The sequence below is a fragment of the Solanum lycopersicum genome, chromosome 12 (genome assembly GCF_036512215.1).
Source record: "Solanum lycopersicum chromosome 12, SLM_r2.1".
In the NCBI taxonomy this organism is placed as follows: domain Eukaryota; kingdom Viridiplantae; phylum Streptophyta; class Magnoliopsida; order Solanales; family Solanaceae; genus Solanum; species Solanum lycopersicum.
Window position 1 is genome coordinate 19,321,170 of NC_090811.1, and position 18,004 is coordinate 19,339,173.

The window sequence follows — 18,004 nt, forward strand, 5'->3', positions numbered from 1 at the left end:
ATTGAATCAATTTTAAGCAATCATACTTGGGAGTTGGTTGATCTTCCTCCAGGGAACAAACCCTTGGGTTCAAAATGGATCTTTAAAAGAAAGATAAAACATGATGGAACTATTGACAAATATAAAGCAAGACTTGTTGTCAAAGGTTTTAGACAATAAGAAGGTCTTGATTATTTTGAGACATATTCGCCAGTGACTAGGATTACATCAATTCGGATGTTAATTGCACTAGCTGCAGTATACGGTCTTGAAATTTATCAAATGGATGTGAAAATAGCCTTCTTAAATGGAGAGCTTGAAGAGGAAATTTACATAGAACAACCTGAGGCTTTGTAGTTCCTGGTAAAGAAAAGAAAGTGTGCAAACTTATTAAGTCACTTTATGGGCTAAAACAAGCACCAAAACAATGGCATGCAATGATTGATCAAACCATGTTGTCGAATGGATATAACATCAATGAATGTGATAAATGTGTTTACATTAAAGATACTCCAAATCAGGAAGTTATTTTATGCCTATATGTAGATGATATGCTTATAATGACCAAAGACATTGCTCATATAAAAGCTACAAAGCATATGCTTTCTAGTAAGTTTGATATGAAAGATTTAGGAGTTGCTGATGGGATATTAGGAATTAAATTCAAATTTTGAATTTTAAAAGGGCCAAAGACTCCAATTGATGTAAATCTTCATCTTGCAAAGAATAAAGGCGAAAGTCAGTCTCAATTGGACTATGCTAGCGTATTGGGAAGCTTAATGTATGTCATGAATTGTACAAGACCAGACATAGCTTGCGCTATCAGTAAACTGAGTCGACACACAAGTAATCCTATTCATAATCATTGGTTGGCAATGAAGAGAGTTTTGGGATACTAAAAAGACACTTAATACTATGCTTTACATTACAACAGATATCCAGCCGTTCTTGAAGGATATAGTGATGCAAATTGGATAACTGGGTCAACTGAAACAAAATCCACAAGTGGATACGTTTTTACTATTAGTGGAGGAGAAATATCTGGGAAATCATCCAAACAAACATGCATAGCTCGCTCTACAATGGAGTCTGAATTCATTGCTTTAGACAAGGCAGGTGAAGAAACTGAATGGCTCCAGAATTTCTTAGAAGATATTCCATTTTGGCCCAAACCAATGGCCCCTATATGCATACATTGTGATAGTCAAAAGCTGCCATAGGAAGGGTTGGAAGCATTATGTATAACGGCAAGTCTCGTCACATAAGATGAAGACATAACTCTGTGAGACAACTACTCTCTAGTTGAATTATCACAATTGACTATGTGAAGTCAAAAGATAATGTGTCGGATCCACATACAGAAGGCCTAAATAGAGAGGGAGTTGAGAAATCATCGGCGGGAATGGGACTATGGCCAAGAACAAGTCATCGTGGCGGTAACTCTACCTAGAAGACTGGAGATCCCAAGATCTAGGATCAAGGAGATAAAACAAAGTCATTGATGACGGTTCAACATTGTCAAATAGAAAAAAAATTATTATTATTATTTTATGGTCCATTCTCATGATGAGACAATGTTTAGTAACCAGGATAAAGACATAAGAACTTTTTAATTGTTTCTATGTTTGATACAGCGAACATCAAATGGTGTATCTATGGGATAACACATTTAGAAATCACCTATGTAAGTGTGAAGTGTAAGTCGCTTCAAGGAGAATACGGTAAGGCCAGTTCTTTAAGCACTTACTATCCAAGATGTGTTCATGGCTGAAACGAACAAAACAATGAGAACTGAGAATAGTTCAAGGGTTGATTGTGTGACATGTGTTGTCTAGGTATACACCAAAGCTAGACGGTTCAAAGATATAAAATCTACCGATTGACCGAGTATATCCGATATATGTTCACTACGGAAAGTTTAAAGGGAAACCTACTTATCCAGATGCGATTAACCTTTACCTACAAGACACACAAGTTTTTTTTCCATGCATATGTTTTAACAATAGCCTTCCCCATTCATGTAAGGGATTGTTGGGTTTTAGCAAGTGTGAATGGGAAAAGAAAAGAGACAATATGAAAAGTGAGAGAACTACTTTGGAGGGAAAATGAAAAGTCATTTGCAAAATGAAAATGAAAAGTCATTTGCAAAATGCAAATGAAAAGTCATTTCTCCCATATCGGCAAAAGAAATGGAAATTGTTGTCCTTATAGAAGGAAACACTTCGATTACTTCTTAAAAGAGATAAGAAGAAGATGCCCCCTCGCGCCGTCGTCGTCGTCGTCGCTCGGCTCGGCTTTAACTTTTGCTTTGGCTTTGAATTTGGATTTTGCAAATGATGTGATTGATTGATAAATTTTTTGGACAAAATTTTTTAATCAGTTTTTGTTAAATCAAATAAATCCTGTTAATATTATCTCTTATAAATTTGCGGGTAACGGTAACATTCCGAAAAGTTGTTACTTTTCTGAAACGTCGTTACTTTCCAAAAAGTAGTTATTTTCCTAACAGACACATTTTTTCGAAAAGTTGTTATTTTTTCCAAAAGATACAACTTTCTGGATAAAATGGGTCTGAACAGATTTCACCTAACAGACATGTTCCTTGCTGAAAATGGATATAAAAGGAAGTCAATTTTTGATTTTTCAAACACTGAAAATTTTTTCTTCTCTACATTTGTTTTTCTCTCAAATAAAAATCAAAGTGTCGATCGACTGAGTCTGTGTAATTTCTTGCTGTTCTTAAGTTCGTTGAAGTTAAAGAAATTTGAGGTACCGCTATTTCTTTAACAGGTTTAATCCGTTTTATCTTGGGAGAAATTAATCCATAACCTTGGGTACAGTGAGGGGATTAAATTTCTTAAGGACACACAGTAGTTTCCGTGGACTCGGATTATTTCTTGTATTTTTTTTTCTGCTTCATCTTATTTCTATTTCGATTTATTAACCTTATAAATATAGGTTATTGTAAGTATAACAAACCTCTATTGAAGAATCTAACTAATTCCAACAAACTTTGCAGAAGCACAGAGTTACCAAATTTTAATGAAAATTGAACAACAGAAGATCAGAAATTAATTCACAAATCTAAAATCCGTAACACATACTATAATCTAGAAAAAGAGAAAGAAGATCAAGACCAATTAATGCACAGTGTCTCCAAAAGAAATTATTCCCCTCTAGAATCCAAGGTTTCATTTGGAAAATTTCCTCCTAGTATAGAATGATATCAATAACCAAAAAACTGATACCCAAAATAGTGGTGTCAATGATTCATTCAACGGTAGTAAAGTACACTTAAAATACTAGAAGAAGTCCAAATATTTTCTTTTAAAATGAGAGGAAATCCCTCAATTTATAGAAAAGAAAGAGTAGTGTGAAAACATTTTATTGTTCCTTACCCAAAATATCAATACCTTTGAAAAAATCACAGTCTTTCTCAAAAATAATAACCTTTCATTAAATTCATAACTTTTCATAATAGTCGTAATGTATTACTTTTATTAAAAGTAGCAATTTGACATTTAAGTCGTCACTTTTCATAAAAGTCACAACTTTTCATTCTCCATTCACATGTTTTTACACCCATTAAATGAGTTTGTAATTGCAAATACAAACTTCTCCATGTGTTTTCGTCTTGCCTGAGGGGGAGGTCGTGAAACCAAGACTGGTAGACTGATGGCCTAAAGAGTGAGTCGAGACAAAACTTATTTCCACCTAAAGGTTATCCTAGTCAATAGTATCTTGAAAAGTTCCTATTGATAATATGTACCAATGATTTATATCAATTTGTATTGGACTCACACCCCAAGAACTTCTTCACATACTTGACTTTTCTTAATTTTTACCGTTTCTATTATACTTGTGACAAACCCCCATCGATATTATATACTTTGGTCTAAACCCCTTATATTTATAATGTTTTAATTTTTAATATATTTATCTAAGACTAATTAGAATGAAATTCTTATTGACTACATCTTCTAGAAACCGCTACCTTGGGATACGACCCCAACCCTTGGTTGGGTTGCTAAATAATCAATGCTTGTAGACACTCATACGTAGGTTATTGTCATTGGTGATTATAAAAATCAGAAATCTCTTATAATATTCTTCCCAATGCCTTTGAGTTTGCAGGATTCCGAGTTTGTATGAGTAAAATATGCCCTTTAGAAATTTGATTGTTCGAATATGGAAAATCCAATCCGGATTTTTGAAGGGTATTTTAGTCTTTTACTTACCAAATTGTTTTAATTCGTTTATAGGAGTTTAATAGAGGTAAAATGAAATTTTAGTCAACTTAAAAAAAGATTAAGTTCACGTTGGGGCTTGGCGAAAAGAGGGAAAAAAAGGAGAAAAGAGAATAAAGTTCAAGATTCTTTGATTTCTGGGAGAATTCCATGTGGCTTTGGTGAAAGGATGATCCATAAGAGTTAATTCAGATAACACATGTTTTGGTTAGTTAACCAACACACCAATCATGACTTATTTAAGAGAATTTAAGTTGTTAGAGTAATAGAATTATTGATGGGTTTGTTGAAGTTCCTTTGAGATCTTGATTCGTTAATTCATTGAGAGTTTTTTTATCTCAATTAATGTATTTAGGTGTGATGTCAAGTTGAATATTTAATACATTGAACATTTAATTGATTTTAAGGGTTTTGGGAAAGAACCAAGTCAAATTAAAGGTATAAGAGATGAAAAACGAAGGTAAAAAATTCAGGGAGCACTTAAGGAGGATCCTGGGGCATAGCCACTCTTAGAGCACCAAGAAGGGATCCCTCAATTTTTAACTCAAGGGTGTCACGCCATCCAGAGAGCCCTAAGTCATTTTCTTATTTTCAAGGGCTGGTGCCTCTCAAAGTGCCTCGGATGTCAGTTCTTCCCATTTGTTTCCCATCATTTCGTACTAGTTCCTCGACATCGTACCTATGTTTTCTTGTTGATTCAAACACTCTAAGGTACATCTAAACATAATGAAATCATCCATAAACATGAGATAATGATATTTTAATCCATAATCATATTCAAGGAAAGTTAATATCAATGTCACGTGAAGTAACAATCAAGTCAAGAAGAGTTCTAACAATTTTCCAAAAGTCTATTTCAAATATTTTAACTTTATTTTAAGACATAACGTTCAATTATAATAAAGAGTAAAGAGTAAAGATTTAATTTTTTTCTTTAATGAGGTATATGGGGACTATGTATTCCCAAAGAGTTTATAAATGTTTTCAAATTTGATCAAGAGAGGGAACAATTATTTTAAGAGAGCTTTTACGCTATATTTTCAGTAATTATCTCAATCCAATTAAAGATGTTTGTATCAAACACACATGAGCTAATTATATACTGGTATTAGTATAGATCACTAATATGTGGATACGAGTTAATATTAACTTGGTCTCCATAATCGATGTAGCCATCAAGGGTAGTACAAAATCATACTTTTTAGATGAATCCTTAAGTGTGGATTTTAGTATAGAATAGTGCATCCACTTATATAATACATTTTATATGACGACATGGGCAACACATTGTATTACCACTTAGGCTCATAGTGATGGTTGTCTGCAAGATAATCTCCCAAATAAACTATATTGCTTTATTATATAAGGGAATTTGAGTTTTTTTTTATTGCATTTTCTTTAAGGAACTAAGTTGTTTTCCATTGTTTGCAAGTTTTACATTTATTTCATATGTTTTATTGCTTTATATTGAGTTAAGTTATTCACGAGTTGAGAAAAGACAAGGGTTCTCTTGGATAAAACAATGATTCTCGAGTATCAACCACGTTGGGTGTGTAGGAGGTCTTCTTTTTTAAAAAAATTAATGTCAAAATAAAATTATACCAATGTATATCTATCTTTTTTTCGATATACCTTCTATACTACCTTAAAATAATGAATTACTTAAGTTAAATGTTAAATTATTATAATACACCAATCTTAAAACTGCAAATGTAGTAGATCTTCTATATTTTATATTGTATCATATTTATTTATGTGTATTATATTATATAATATTATATTAAACGCAATCATCTATTCATATTAAAGAGTTGTGAAATTTTTAAATCATTCAGACTTTTTGATGAATTATGACCTTTTGGCTATGAATTTTCCAAAAAGTTGCAACTTCTCCAAAGAGTTTTGACTTTTCTGAAGGGTGGGGACTTCACCGAAGAGTTATAACTTTTTCGATGAGTTATAACCTTTTTGAATAGTTGTGACTTTTATAAAGGATTTTTTTGATTTCTTTTCTATTAGGCACAAACCAAAGTGTCTCATACACTATCCTTTGTTGACTATTAAAAGAGCAGTTTCTGCAAATGTATAATTTATGGAGAAGGGAAGAGAAAGTATTTTTAAGAGGTTTAACTAAGAAATATTAAGGGTTGCTAATTATTTATCTAATAATTATTACATTATTTTAAAAAATAGTGTGGTGGTAATATATATATATATATACACATATCTATACATATATATATATATATATATATATATCATTGTAACATCCTCATTTTCTATTGAACTAATTTTTGACATTATATTTTTTGCTCTCTATAACACTGTACTTGTAACTGTGCTGAATTTATTTAAACAAGTTAACTTTTTGTAAAATTACCTCTCTATAATAGCATTATTCTAATATTATTTAGTAATAACATTTCGAGAAAAGGTAGAACTACCTCCATAGACTATGAAAAAAATCTCGAAAACATACCTACTTAAACTTAGGTCAAATTACCTAGCATCCAAATATCTCCCACACGCCTCAAGTTTTTGAGTCACGTGGTGTCATAAGCCAAAAGGTGTACAGTATAATATATAAAATGAGTTCAGTGGGTAATATAACCTTAATTTAGTATTGAGTAGCACTAACATTTGTAGAAGATATAGTATGTGTAAATATAAAATATCACAAAACTTATGATATCCGTTAGTATTCTCATGCACCTATCAAATTCAAAGTATTACTAGTATATAAGAGAAAAATTGTACTTCAATTGTGTTCATCATATATAGTAATAACTTAAAAGAGAAACGACAATTGGTGAACTTTATTTATTGATAATTTTTCTATTTGGTTGGTTAAGTTTATTTACTAAATTGAGTAAAGTAAACAAAAAATGTACTAAAGAAATCTCATTTTATCCTTATAATAATATTTTCAATGTATTTTCAAATCATTGAAATATGGTCATTTTTTTAAAAAAATATCATTAACTCTATGACAATCTGTATTAATCATTTTAAAGCACTTGAATACTATTCTTCAAATTTATAATTATTTACTTAACAACATTAATTTTGTAATATTGATTCTATTTTAAAATAATTTATACTATATAATATTATATGCATGTGCAACGCATATGACGTAAGACTAGTTATATATAAAACTAAGAACATGTTCTTGTTTATAAGGTTAGACATTTGTTTGTATTGTCTTTATTATGTTTATATGATTTTTGAAATTTCAAAGCATATATCAATGAAATTAGTAGCCTTAAACAAAATTATAACAAGAGGCATTAAAAATTTATATACGTGAAAAAAATTATTACTCCCCCTAAAAGGAAGGAATACTTCTAAAACATGTGATCTAAAATTAGTGACAACAATTTTTGTGGCCATAAATAATTTAATTAAGGGTAAAATGAACATTTTAAATTTAAAATTATTACTTTATATAGTAATATGTAATTCTTTTTTAGACTTACTAAAAACGGAAGTAATTCATATAAACTAGGATAGAGATAGTTCAATTTAGAGTTGCTTTTTTTATTTTTATATACTACTTTTTTGCTGTTTATATTTTCAAATACACTAAGAATTTCACGTAATATTATTATCTATAACATTAAGAACTAGTTATAATTAATATGATGTTAGGCATTTGTTTGGGTTGCCATTTTTATTCCTATATGTTTTTAAATCTCTGACAATAATGTCTCTGTAAAGTAGTAGCATAATATCATGTATTTACACACATGAACAAAAATATTAATTATTAATTTAAATGTGCATTCAGATGTTATTATTTAGTAACTTACAAGGTGGCGCAGACTAACAGTTGAAAATCTAATTTCATTGGCAGTTCCTTAATATATCATTTCAAGTAGAGATAATGAGGTCACATTCATCACCTATGTCACTGTTGAAGTTGTGAAGATTCCCTTGTTCTACATCGCATAACTTCACGAAAGAGTCAAATGACTCATTACTCAGTCAAACAATGAAACAATGCAACTAAGATCAAAGAAATAAAAGGTTAGGTGCAATTTCAACATACACAAAAAATCTTATTTGTTTTATCTCTCGTTATTATTTTTACTCGCATTGGGACAGGCCAAAAGAACAATCATTCCAAATTTCGCAACTCAACTCTTGCGGCTTCAAAATTCGTTGGGTCTTTAAGAACACCTTTGACAACATTTTACCAGAGACTTTAGAGGTAAGTCAACCTCAATGTACTCAATGTTGTGATCTAGCGAGCAATGAAGTGAGTAACGATCATGGAGACTAGAGCTTACATACTAAAAAGGATTAAAAACCACTTCAATTTATTTCTTCCTATCTACCTAAACTTTGCTTATAAGAGCAAAGGTATTTTCTTAGTGGAAGGTAAACAAGTTGGGTGAAAAAGGAATGAGTTACCAAAGATGAGAGGGCGGGTGAACAATTATTGAGTCGTAATGGCATTGATCAAGAAGAGGATGATGAAGAATAAAAGGAGAAAATATGTAAAAGGGATTAATTTGTAATCCAGGATTCCTATCCCAACTCAATCTCCTTGGAAAATGAAGCAATCAATAACTATAACGGCTTGATGGGAAAAAATATGCCTAGAAAAAATAAAGAAAATATTTTTATGACATTATACTCTTAAAAAAGTAACTTTGATAATGTATCCTCATGTATTTGTGACCATCTCAAAAACTAATATTGAATATATCAATATTTTAATTAAATCGTGTTAACTTTTCCCCCAATAAAAATGGCAAAGTAAACTACTCAATAACCTTGAATTTAGTTTGTCCAGTTACGAGCCATGATCTTAGAGATCACTTTTTTCTTAGAGACTCTCAGTCCTATATGAGTCTCCCAAACTATCTTTAATCAGTCTTGGCAAGAGGGGTATATTCCTCATTATCATTGTAGAACCCACAACACAAAGTGGCTCTCCATTTTGGACATCTTATATCAAAAGGATTTGAGTCCAATGTTGTAATCATGCATGACAAGTAGCAATAAATAAGTCCAACTGTTTTTCTCATTTTATATCAATATATTTTTTTTTATTAAAAAAAAACAAGGCCTATTTTCCTGCATAGTTAAAACCAATAAATTCTAAAAAGAATATTAACAATAATAATGAAATAAAAAAGTAACTTCAAATGACAATGAAAGATATATATTGTGTAAGGACCTGTTTCCGTCATTATGTAAAGAAATTTGGGCCATAAAAGTTCTAAGTAGTAACTTGGTAATTTCTTTGCTAAGCCTGATATGGATGAATTTTGAGTCAGGTGAGGTCTACGGCGATCCGGCAGTGGATGAGGGATTTAATTATGAGTTTGATCATGTGATTACATATCCAAGACAATAAAGGGCATTTACGGCTTTACCGAATTAAATTCAGGCAAGTAGACCTCATGAAACTAATCTTGGCATGAAAAGATATTTTTAGAACGTCTAGGTTTGATGACCTGTTGTAATATATTGGTTCATGGAAATAAAATTCGGAGCTTTTTTATCTGTCCATGCCGTTGAGGCGTGATTTATCCCGCTGCTTTGGAGCAGTTATTGTAGGATGGGGCCCTCCTTTATTGGTCAGTCGCTACATAAATTTGGGCACGTCAATAATATTATTTTCTGCAAAATCTATTTTTAAAATCTATGTGGCAACCCATGGCAGTTTCCTATCTGATTCCCACAAATTCTCTCACTAAAAGTAAGTTATTTGCTCTGCTAATATGTATTTTGATTCTTAGAACTTAAAATCCTTGTAATTATTATTGGAGGACGGTTTTTGCTAAAGTAATATAGTGGAGAAGCCATAGTTGAACATTAGGATCATTTTCTTTGCCTTGGGTTGATATTTCGATATAATTACTTTTTTTATTCCAAGAAGAAAAAGAAAGATTGCGGAATGGGAAGTCTAAAGTGTACGACGAGTATTCGTGCTTTGTTTCGAGGTAGGTGATTGTTTGTCTTCCTGTTGCATTATATATGCTTTTTAATTGCTTCATTATATGAATTAATGTATGTTAGGTAGGAAACATGAATCAAGCATGATAAAATTATTGAGTATGAACAATTACATGGCATGAACTTCTTACTAGATTGTGTGACTATGTTTAGTGTTCATTATGGGTGTGACCATGATTGTGATTGTTTTAACTAGATCAGGTATCATAGTTTTACACGTGTATAGTATTGGGTGTCACGTTCTGACTATATTTGACCGGGTGAAACATTCATACACATATATATCGGACCGAGTGTCACACTCCGACATAGTAAATTTTTTTGTGTGAGTTCAGTGAGAGAACCGCATGTGATTCTTACATTTATATTTACCAGTCATTGATGTTGGGAAACTGTATGTTGATCTTTAAAGGATAGTTGAATTATATATTTTTTATATGTTTGTTTCTTGTGTTGTAATTACTTTCTTATATTGCGCTTACCGGAGCAACCGCATGATCCTACCAATATAAAGTGGCTTCATGTACTTATATTGCAATTTCTCTGTCTTTGTTGAGTACATGCATCCTAAGGCAGCTATTCACATACCTTCGTTAGGAGACCATTGACTGAGAACAAATTTAAGGATGATCTAGTTCTTTCAAGACAAAATGGATCCATTATTAGTTTAGTCCATCCGTCTATATATTAAAACTTTGTTTATGCTTTTATTAAGTGTTGGACCCTTTTTTTTAAGACTTGTTAACTAGTAGAGTTTTGCTAAAAGGACTTTAAGTTGTAGGAGTTTAATTTTTATGATAGTTTTTTGTTAGACATTTTGAGTTTAATGGAACTACTTATTTATTTTGTCATTTAAATTTTATTTGTAACTTTAAATTGTTTAGTATTCTTTATGTTTCTTACTCGGGTGGTAGTAGTTGTTTTCCTACCGGAAGGTTAGGGTGGGTCATATTCGTGGAGGTCAGGATCGTGAGAAACATTATACCATATCCCTAGGTTTGTTGATCTCATTGTAATAAAATGATTCTAGTAGAGTCTTGTGGAATGATATGGAGACGTCAATATTTTGTTAGAGCCTACAAGACTTCAGGAAATCTCTCTAGCTTCTTCTTTTTTGGTGCAATGACTTGACCCCAATTTGTATTTGGGGATTCAAATTGATACCTAATCTCCACAAGTCTTTTATCTAAAGATGGTTTATACCCGATACAACAACGTCAGGCCTGTAGCTCCAATCAATAAGGTCGTAGAATAGACTATAACAAGAGGCGTCGGTTGAGGCAAAGGCTGACGCAGAAGGAGGGGTAGCACCCGCAAGGGGTGGTTCCCTAGTTGTAAATATTTTGAGAGAAAATGCCACTCATGCAACCTAAGAAGAGGTGGAAGATAATGTAGATATCGAAGATAGCGAGGACGTTGGACCAAGGAAGGATCTAGTCTAAGAATATATTATTTCCTCTATTAGGACTAGTGTATGCTGAGAATCTCATGACTTTTCTTAAGTGGTTTGCCAGACTAGACTGCCTTCACATATAGCAAGTTGCTCAACCTCTGACTAACGGCCCCATTGTTGCTACTATTCCCAAAGTGGATGGAGCATTAGGTATGTATGAGTTCTTTTGTTCATATTGGGTGATGTAATGATTGGTATTTTTCAAAAATAGACTGGATATTAATCAACAGAGAAATATGGACAACTTCTAGTATCAAAGCATTATTATTTCCAAAGGGTTTAAGTGACCATTACCCGGAAAAAAGTAGCTTTTAATGAGTATAAAACCAGAAAAGTTTTTCAAATTTGTAAAATATAGACAAAGCACTGATGTGAGGCCATAATACATATTTTTATCATTATTTACCTCACATTTGTTATTTAAATTTGTCTGTTTTGAGAATAAATTTTATGAATTGTGCTAAATTGTGTATTTTATTTGTAGGATTAAATTGGTGGAAAAATGAAGAAATTTGAAGCTAAAACAAATTTAAAATGGAAGGTTGAGGAAAGAATAAGGCATGTAGCTTAATGGATTAAACTAAATAAAATTATATATTTATATATAAGTGCATATTGATGCTACGTATTGCTACACAATTCACGAAAAAGTTGCAGCCTGCCACGTGGTGTACCCTCAATGCATTGGCCAATCCATTCACGCGGCACTACATGCAGAAGAAAAAAAAAGCACTCCAATTCTTTTTGGTTTTGAATTCCTAATTTTTTTGGACTCAATTATTTTATCTAGGGTTTTCTACATCTATAAATAAGGCATGAAAAATTGTTATTTAGGAAGCCAAGAAAGAAGATATACGACATAATATAAATTTTTTTAGCTTTGGAGATTTGTAGAGCCGTCGTGGAGGCCGGAGAATTGTGGTTTATTCTTTCTTCTCCTTTATTATTTATTTGTATTCGTGATCAATAAAAATATAAGTCAGCTATTGTTATTTTTGCGATAACGAGTAGCTAAGCTTAAAAACTAGGTTTGTGTGAACAATGAGTGATTTACAAAGTATGAATAGTAATTAAGCAATTATAAAATACGTTATTGCATGTATTGATGATTTTTTCGTTTAGATTCTTTTTAACGGTGGACAACGTTAGAACTTGCCTTGTTGCTACTTGCCGGACCAAGGACGTAGTTAATCAGAAAAGAATAATCAACACGGATTTAGTATATACTATCTAATAGGCTAGTTTCAATTGGTGCGAAGTAGTAACTTAGCATATATTTAATATGATGCTTAATATGAGGTAAAGGTATGGTTTAGTAAATTATACACACGTAGCAGGACCAAGCTATGGGCTGAAATTCTCTAGATGCCTTACCAAGGATTTAGAGATACATAACTTACCACTTTGCATGCATAACACTAGAGAAGAATTGTTATTATTAGGATTACCGCATTAAGAGCTTATGAGGAACACATTCCTGGTTATTTTTATTAATTTAGATATAAATAAATACTTTGTTTAAAGTTAGTTTTAGTTTTTTACTTTTATTTCAATTTAAAATCCCCTATTTTTATATAACGACTATAAAGTTAAATATTTGATATTGATAATATTCATCCATATTCTCTGTGGGATCGATCCCGACTCATAGTTGGGTGAAATATTGCATATGATTGTCTATATTTCTTTTAAAGAAGTATATTTGAACGTTATCAATAATGGTGCCGCTGCCAGGGAATATGGCTTAGAAATTGTATGTTGTATTTATTTTAACTTGTAATTTTTTTTTGTTTCTTATGATTAGGTTTAATTTCTTATTATTATTACCATCGAATTATCTGAGCCTATAGAAAAGCTTATGGAGACGGAAAATTGTGTTTATATTCTTGAATATATTGTTCCGACATCAAAAAATTACATTCCTCACTTACGATCTAACAAGTGCAGAATGCGATATATTTTTTTGGGACCTTTCTTTTTGTACCACCATCCCTTGAGCATAATATAAAAATTGGTTGAAAATTGAGGCTGCAATTCATATCTTCAAACTGGAAGGAAAAATAGTAAAATTGAAAGTGTCATGTCGCAACGTTAAATTAAGTGCTTGTTGGGAGGTAACCCAATTAGTAGTGCAACTTTTTTTTTAATTTCATTACTATTTTATTATATTATTATTATCACTTTTTGAATATTATTTTTGCAAATTAGGGGAAGTATGAGTACCCAAAAAAAAATGACCATGTTTAACCCTTGTTTTATATTTTATTCAATAATTTGGGACATAGCATACTGTTTTATTGAGTCTTTTTTTAGGATAGGTTCCTTGGCATTTCTTTTCGGTTCTTTTTATGAGGATAGTCCCTTTTGAACTGAGTGTTTTTTATTTATTTATTTTGGGATTTTTTTATTTTGGAGACAAAACAGAGCCCCTTGTAAGTTATATGACACTTACTATTTGGGACTAATTTTAAGTAATATTTTCTTGTGAATAATTAATTACTAGTGAAATTGCAAACTTTTTGACATCCATGCTCATGGTTGTGACATTGTATATAGCTTATTTATTTTGTAGTTTATTATGATCCTGTCTCTGTTAGAAGTAGAATTGATCGATCTTGAATCATACTTGTGCCATGTGTTGTGAGATTTTGTTTATTTCATGTTTTGCATCATAATCTAGAACTTGTCCTTCATGTTATTGAAGCAAAATAAAAAAGTGTTACCTTGTTTAGGAGATGATAATAGGCTTTCTTTAATTTGTCTTATAAATTTTAGCCTTTTAAAATATTTTATCACTAGTCACCCCTTTGAGCTTGCAGTCTTTCATTTTTCTCATGACTATTTTTGTTGAATCCCTAGATTTTGCACAATGCTTCCTTCAGCATCATAGTATAAACTTATTTTAATTATCAATTCTATGAAAAAGGGATGGATGAGTGAAATGGGAAGCAATGATAGCTACAAATTTCTTAAAATCCCTTTTTGAAAGAATGTGAAAAAATATATATAATTTGAATGTGACATAAAAACAAAGCAAAAAAAATTAATTACCTTGATGATGGCCCAGGTCCATCAAATGACATCGTGCACCTTAACTTATGTAAAATACACAAGTCGAGGGTTGCTATTATGAAGGGAAAAAAAGAAGAGAATATTGTCTTAAACATTCTTGTGATGATGAGAATTATTTGTGAAATAATTGTTGAAGAGAGGGATGAATGCATGAAAATTAAGAGAAGAAAATATGGGTGATGAAGTCTAAAAATTGAAAAGTGCTTAAGGAAGTGAAAGTCGCTATTATATATATTTTTTTTTCTACCCGTCCCTTATCCTAAATTATACCCGTTAAGGTCCTGTTTGATTCTATTCAAGCAATCTTAATTAGTGGAGATGTACATATTAGGTAAGCATATGGTTCTTTGTGGATACATGCAAATTTTATATCTGACTGTGAGAGTTATTCTTCAAATGAAGTCCTTAATTTATATTCAATCTTTTGAATTGAGTGTGCAGACTATTTTGTTTTGTGGGGTCACTTGTTTCATAATAGATAGGTGATGTTATTAATTTTTTTGATGAGAGTAGGTGAATGAACATAAATTTTATGAGTTCAAAGTCCTTCAAGTTAGGAGGTTAGAGGTTTCTTGTTTACTTAAATGTCTTGCTTAATGATTGAGAAGTCTACTTGGTAATTTAAAATTGGTATATGGACTAATTGTTTGTATTAATCAAAGTGATGCCATTGCTAGTATAATTTTTCAGATGAGCTTTAATGCTTGCTCGAGGACGAACAAAAGTTTAACTTAGGGTTGTTGATATGAGGCTAAAATAAACAATTATTTAATTATTATTTATGTTTTTATTTAATTTTTTTTTGTTTTGAGCATAAAATTTATGGATTGTGCTAAATTGTGTATTTTATTTGCAGGAATAAATTGGTAGAAATATTAATAAATTTGAAGCTAAAACAAATTAAAAATGGAAGGTTGTAGAAGGAAATCAAGCAGACAACTTAATGGATTAAAGTTAATAAAATAATATATTTATATATAAGTGGATCGTCCTAAATTGTGTATTTTATTTGTAGGATTAAATTGGTAGAGAAATGAAGAAATTTGAACCTAAATCAAATTTAAAATATAAGGTTGACGAAGGAAATCAAGCAGACAGCTTAATGGATTTAAATTAATAAAATAATATATTAATATATGAGTGCATATTGCTGCTGCGAATTGCAAAACAATTCACAAAAAAGTTACAGCCTGCGAAGTGGCATTCTCTCAATGCACTGGCAAATACATTCACCCGGCACCACGCGGAAAAAGAAAAGGAAAAAAAGCACTCCAATTCTTTTTGATTTTTGATTCCTAATTTATTTGGACTCAATTATTTTATTTAGGGTTTTTTACATTTATAAATAAGGCATGGAAAATTATTATTTAGGAAGCCAAGAGAGAAGAAAAAAGACATAATATAATATTTTTCTAGATTTGGAGCTTTGTGAGAGCGGTCGTGGAGGCGTGAGAATTGTGGTTTATTCTTTCTTCTCCTTTATTATTTATTTGTTTTCGTGATTATGAAAAATATAATTTTTCTATTGTTCTTATCTTTTTATGATTAACACAAATAAATTTATTTTTATTAAATTTTGATTGTGTTTTTGCGATAATGAGTAGCTAAACTTAGCAACTAGGTTTGTGGTAACCTGGAGCAATTAAAAAAAGAATAGTAATTAAGCAATAATCAAATAGGTTATTGCATGTATTTATAATTCTTTTGTTTAGAAGTCTTTTTAACGGTGGCCAACGTTAGAACTTGCCTTATTGCTACTTGCCGGACCAAGAAAGTAGTTAATAAAAAAGAATTATCAATGTAGATTTAGTATGTACTATCTAATAGGCTAGTTTCAATTGGTGCGAAGTAGTAACTTAGACATACATTGAATATGATGCTTAATATGAGGTAAAGGTAAGGTTTAGTAAATTATACACACGTAGCCGGACCAAGGTACGGGGTGAAATTCTCTCGATGCTTGACCAAGAATTTAGATAAACATAACTACATGCATAACCCTAAAGAACAATTGTTGTTACTAGGATTACCGCATTATGAGCTTTTGGGGAACACATTCCTAAATATAATTTATTAATTTGGATATAAATAGATACTTAGTTTAAAGCTATTTTTCATTTTTTTTTAATTTTTATTTCAATTTAAAATCCCGCATTTTATATAACTACTATAAAGTTAAATATTTTCTATTGATAATATTCCTCGATATTCTCTGTGGGATTGACCCTTACTCATAGTTGGATAATTATATTGCATACGATCGTTTATATTTCTTTTCAAGAAGTATATTTGAACCTAATCAAGCACTCAAAGTTTCTACTTGTTGCGCAAGAAGGATGGGAGGCACATATAGAAAATTGTATGATGTACCAGGTAGTGAGAAAATTAAAGCTACTAAAGAAGAAGTTAAGGGTGTTGCATGGAGAAGACTTCACGAATATAGTGAGTGAGGCAAATGTAGACAGGGGAAGTTGAAGCACACAAATTCAACTATAAAAATATACTTATAATATAGACTGTCAATAATGAGAATGTCAATTGTATAAGAAATTAGTGACTTCATCTTAACAAGATGAATTATTTCTACAACAAAGAAGTAAGGCAACTTTGATAATATTGGGAGGTTGATGAGGACGAGATTCGACTCATTTAGGTCTTGGTTTTCATAGCTTTATTGTCCTCAGTGACTAATATATTCTATAAACTGATGTTAAATTGTTATTTGCATCCAAAGAACGCAAAGAAGCAAGAAAAGGACATTAGTGTGAAAAAAGGAGTCAAAAAGGATTAAAGAGGTTGAAGATAGAAAAAACAGAAAATCGCCAAAATCACCTGTCGACACACAACATCTGACATAAAGTTTCAACCTGCCAGCCCTAGGGAAAAGCCAAATTGGCTATGGATTTAAATCTTCGGCAACACAAACTTTGATCGCCTAAAGTAACAAAACCCTTACATTAAGAAGCCATGACGAGCTGGAGATGGCATGGAGCCATCGCCACATACCCGACCATGTCGGAGATACTCAACTAACCTTGCCTTGTTATCCTGAATTTCGAAATTTGAGAAAGTATAAATTGAATCTCAAAAGTCAGAAAAAGGGTCCCATCTCAAATCTAGTCTTTAGTTGAGTAATTTTTCCATTGTAGAACTTGAAACTTTCATTGGTTACTTAGGTTTAGTAATTTCACCATTCTAGAATTTTGAACTTTCATTGGTTACTTAGTTTTAGGAGGTTTCTAGTAGATTTTGAGTGGGGTATTTGATATTATGCATTGTGGAT

At 31.2% G+C, this 18,004-nt stretch overlaps 1 protein-coding gene across 1 annotated transcript in view; it reads right to left on the reverse strand.

Annotated features, from left to right (window-relative positions):
* Nucleotides 1–904: 904 nt before the first annotated feature.
* Nucleotides 905–18,004, reverse strand: part of LOC138340243 (uncharacterized) — a 69,520-nt gene continuing 52,420 nt past the window's right edge. The window contains exon 2 of the mRNA XM_069291955.1: nt 905–1,161. Within this exon, the coding sequence (XP_069148056.1) occupies nt 905–1,161 (257 nt within the window). The remainder of the gene's footprint in view (nt 1,162–18,004) is intronic.